Source organism: Myxine glutinosa, chromosome 3 (assembly GCF_964187855.1).
Source record: "Myxine glutinosa chromosome 3, kmMyxGlut1.1, whole genome shotgun sequence".
In the NCBI taxonomy this organism is placed as follows: Eukaryota; Metazoa; Chordata; class Myxini; order Myxiniformes; family Myxinidae; genus Myxine; species Myxine glutinosa.
This window is the reverse complement of record NC_136263.1, coordinates 72,253,644-72,254,927: the sequence shown is the minus strand read 5'-3', so window position 1 is coordinate 72,254,927 and position 1,284 is coordinate 72,253,644. Positions and strand designations below refer to the sequence as shown.

Genomic DNA, 1,284 nt, shown 5'->3' with positions numbered 1-1,284 from the left:
GCGCGCGGCGTCACCGTTCAGGCCGCAGGGGTCCGGCGCCCCTCTCGCCCGGAACCGTCTCCATGGAGTACGAGCTACGGGTTGAAGATTCAACGCCGGACAAGCTCGACCAGGAGGAACCGGTGAACAAGCGGGAAGAGTGAAAAGTCAAAAGGTCTTGGAATATTCTCACCTGCTTGGGAAGAACTTGCGCCGCTGGAATCGACTCGTGTTGCAGGTCGGAGCACCAAAGCAAAGCTTCTTGGACATCCTTTCCAATTTGCTCCCCCCGTCCCCTCCTTGTGGATCCTCCTCTTCCTCCTCTACATCCAGTACTCTCCTCCACGCCCCTCGAAAATCCACAGCACGAGCGAAAGAACGCGCGGGTCTCGAAGGACCTCACAGCGCGAGGAGGAGGGAAGGAGGGAGAGAGGGAGCGAAACGAGCGAGAAAGTGGCAGAAGAGAGGAAGAGGAGGAGGAGGAGGGGGAGAGAGAGAATTAGATTTATTTATAAACAGCCCCGGTTGATTTGGGCGTCAGATTTCCCGCGAAGAGCGCGCAAGAGGAGTTGCTGGAAAACCTCCCGAGCTGCTCCCGTCTTCACCTCGAGGACGCCCCGGTCGCGCCATTTCGGACGTGGATCTCTGGGATCATATTACTTTTGTTTGCAAACAGTTTCCTTCCCCTGTTGAGTGTGCTGCCTGCACTCGGCCCGCCCTCCTCTGATAACAAATTCCCCACCCCTCCCCTCCTCCTTATCCTCCTCCTTCCTCCTCCTCCTCCTCCTCCATCTACGCGGTCGCTTTCACTGCAAGTGCCCGCGGCACGGACCCTGGAGGCGAACTCCACTGCGCCCAACTGGCGCGTCTTACCCCCGATTTCTCCATGTATGCCCTACCGGAGACCCTCCCGCGGGGCGGCCCGAGCATGAAGGAAGAGCCCTTGGTGGGCTCGGGTCTCACCCCGGTTCGCTCGTGGATGCAGTCGACGGGAGTCGTGGATGCGGCGACCGCGGCGCAGAGGTAACGACGGACGGACACGTCGATTTGCTACAATCCCTTTTTTTGTTGTCTTTATGTCTTCCGGCAAAAACAAAGTCGCGTGTGTCTCACTTTGAGCCGTCGCTCCCACGAAGCGCACAAAAAACGCGCTAACTTTGTAATAAGCTCTCATCCTCGGTCTTGGGTCGCTCCTCTCTTGGAAAGGGGGGTCCGCATGAGGACCCCGCACGAGACGCTTCGACACCCGATTGGCGAGAAAACGACTTCTTTTTTTTCTTTTTTTGGAATAAACCATCATTTGTC

At 57.5% G+C, this 1,284-nt stretch overlaps 1 protein-coding gene across 2 annotated transcripts in view; it reads left to right on the top strand.

Annotated features, from left to right (window-relative positions):
* Nucleotides 1-748: 748 nt before the first annotated feature.
* The window catches only part of EBF3 (EBF transcription factor 3), a 199,182-nt gene continuing 198,646 nt past the window's right edge, over nt 749-1,284 (top strand). For both annotated transcript variants that reach the window (XM_068110645.2, XM_068110642.2), the window contains exon 1: nt 749-1,002. In XM_068110645.2, coding sequence (XP_067966746.1) covers nt 866-1,002 — 137 coding nt within the window. In that variant the 5' untranslated portion in view covers nt 749-865. The remainder of the gene's footprint in view (nt 1,003-1,284) is intronic.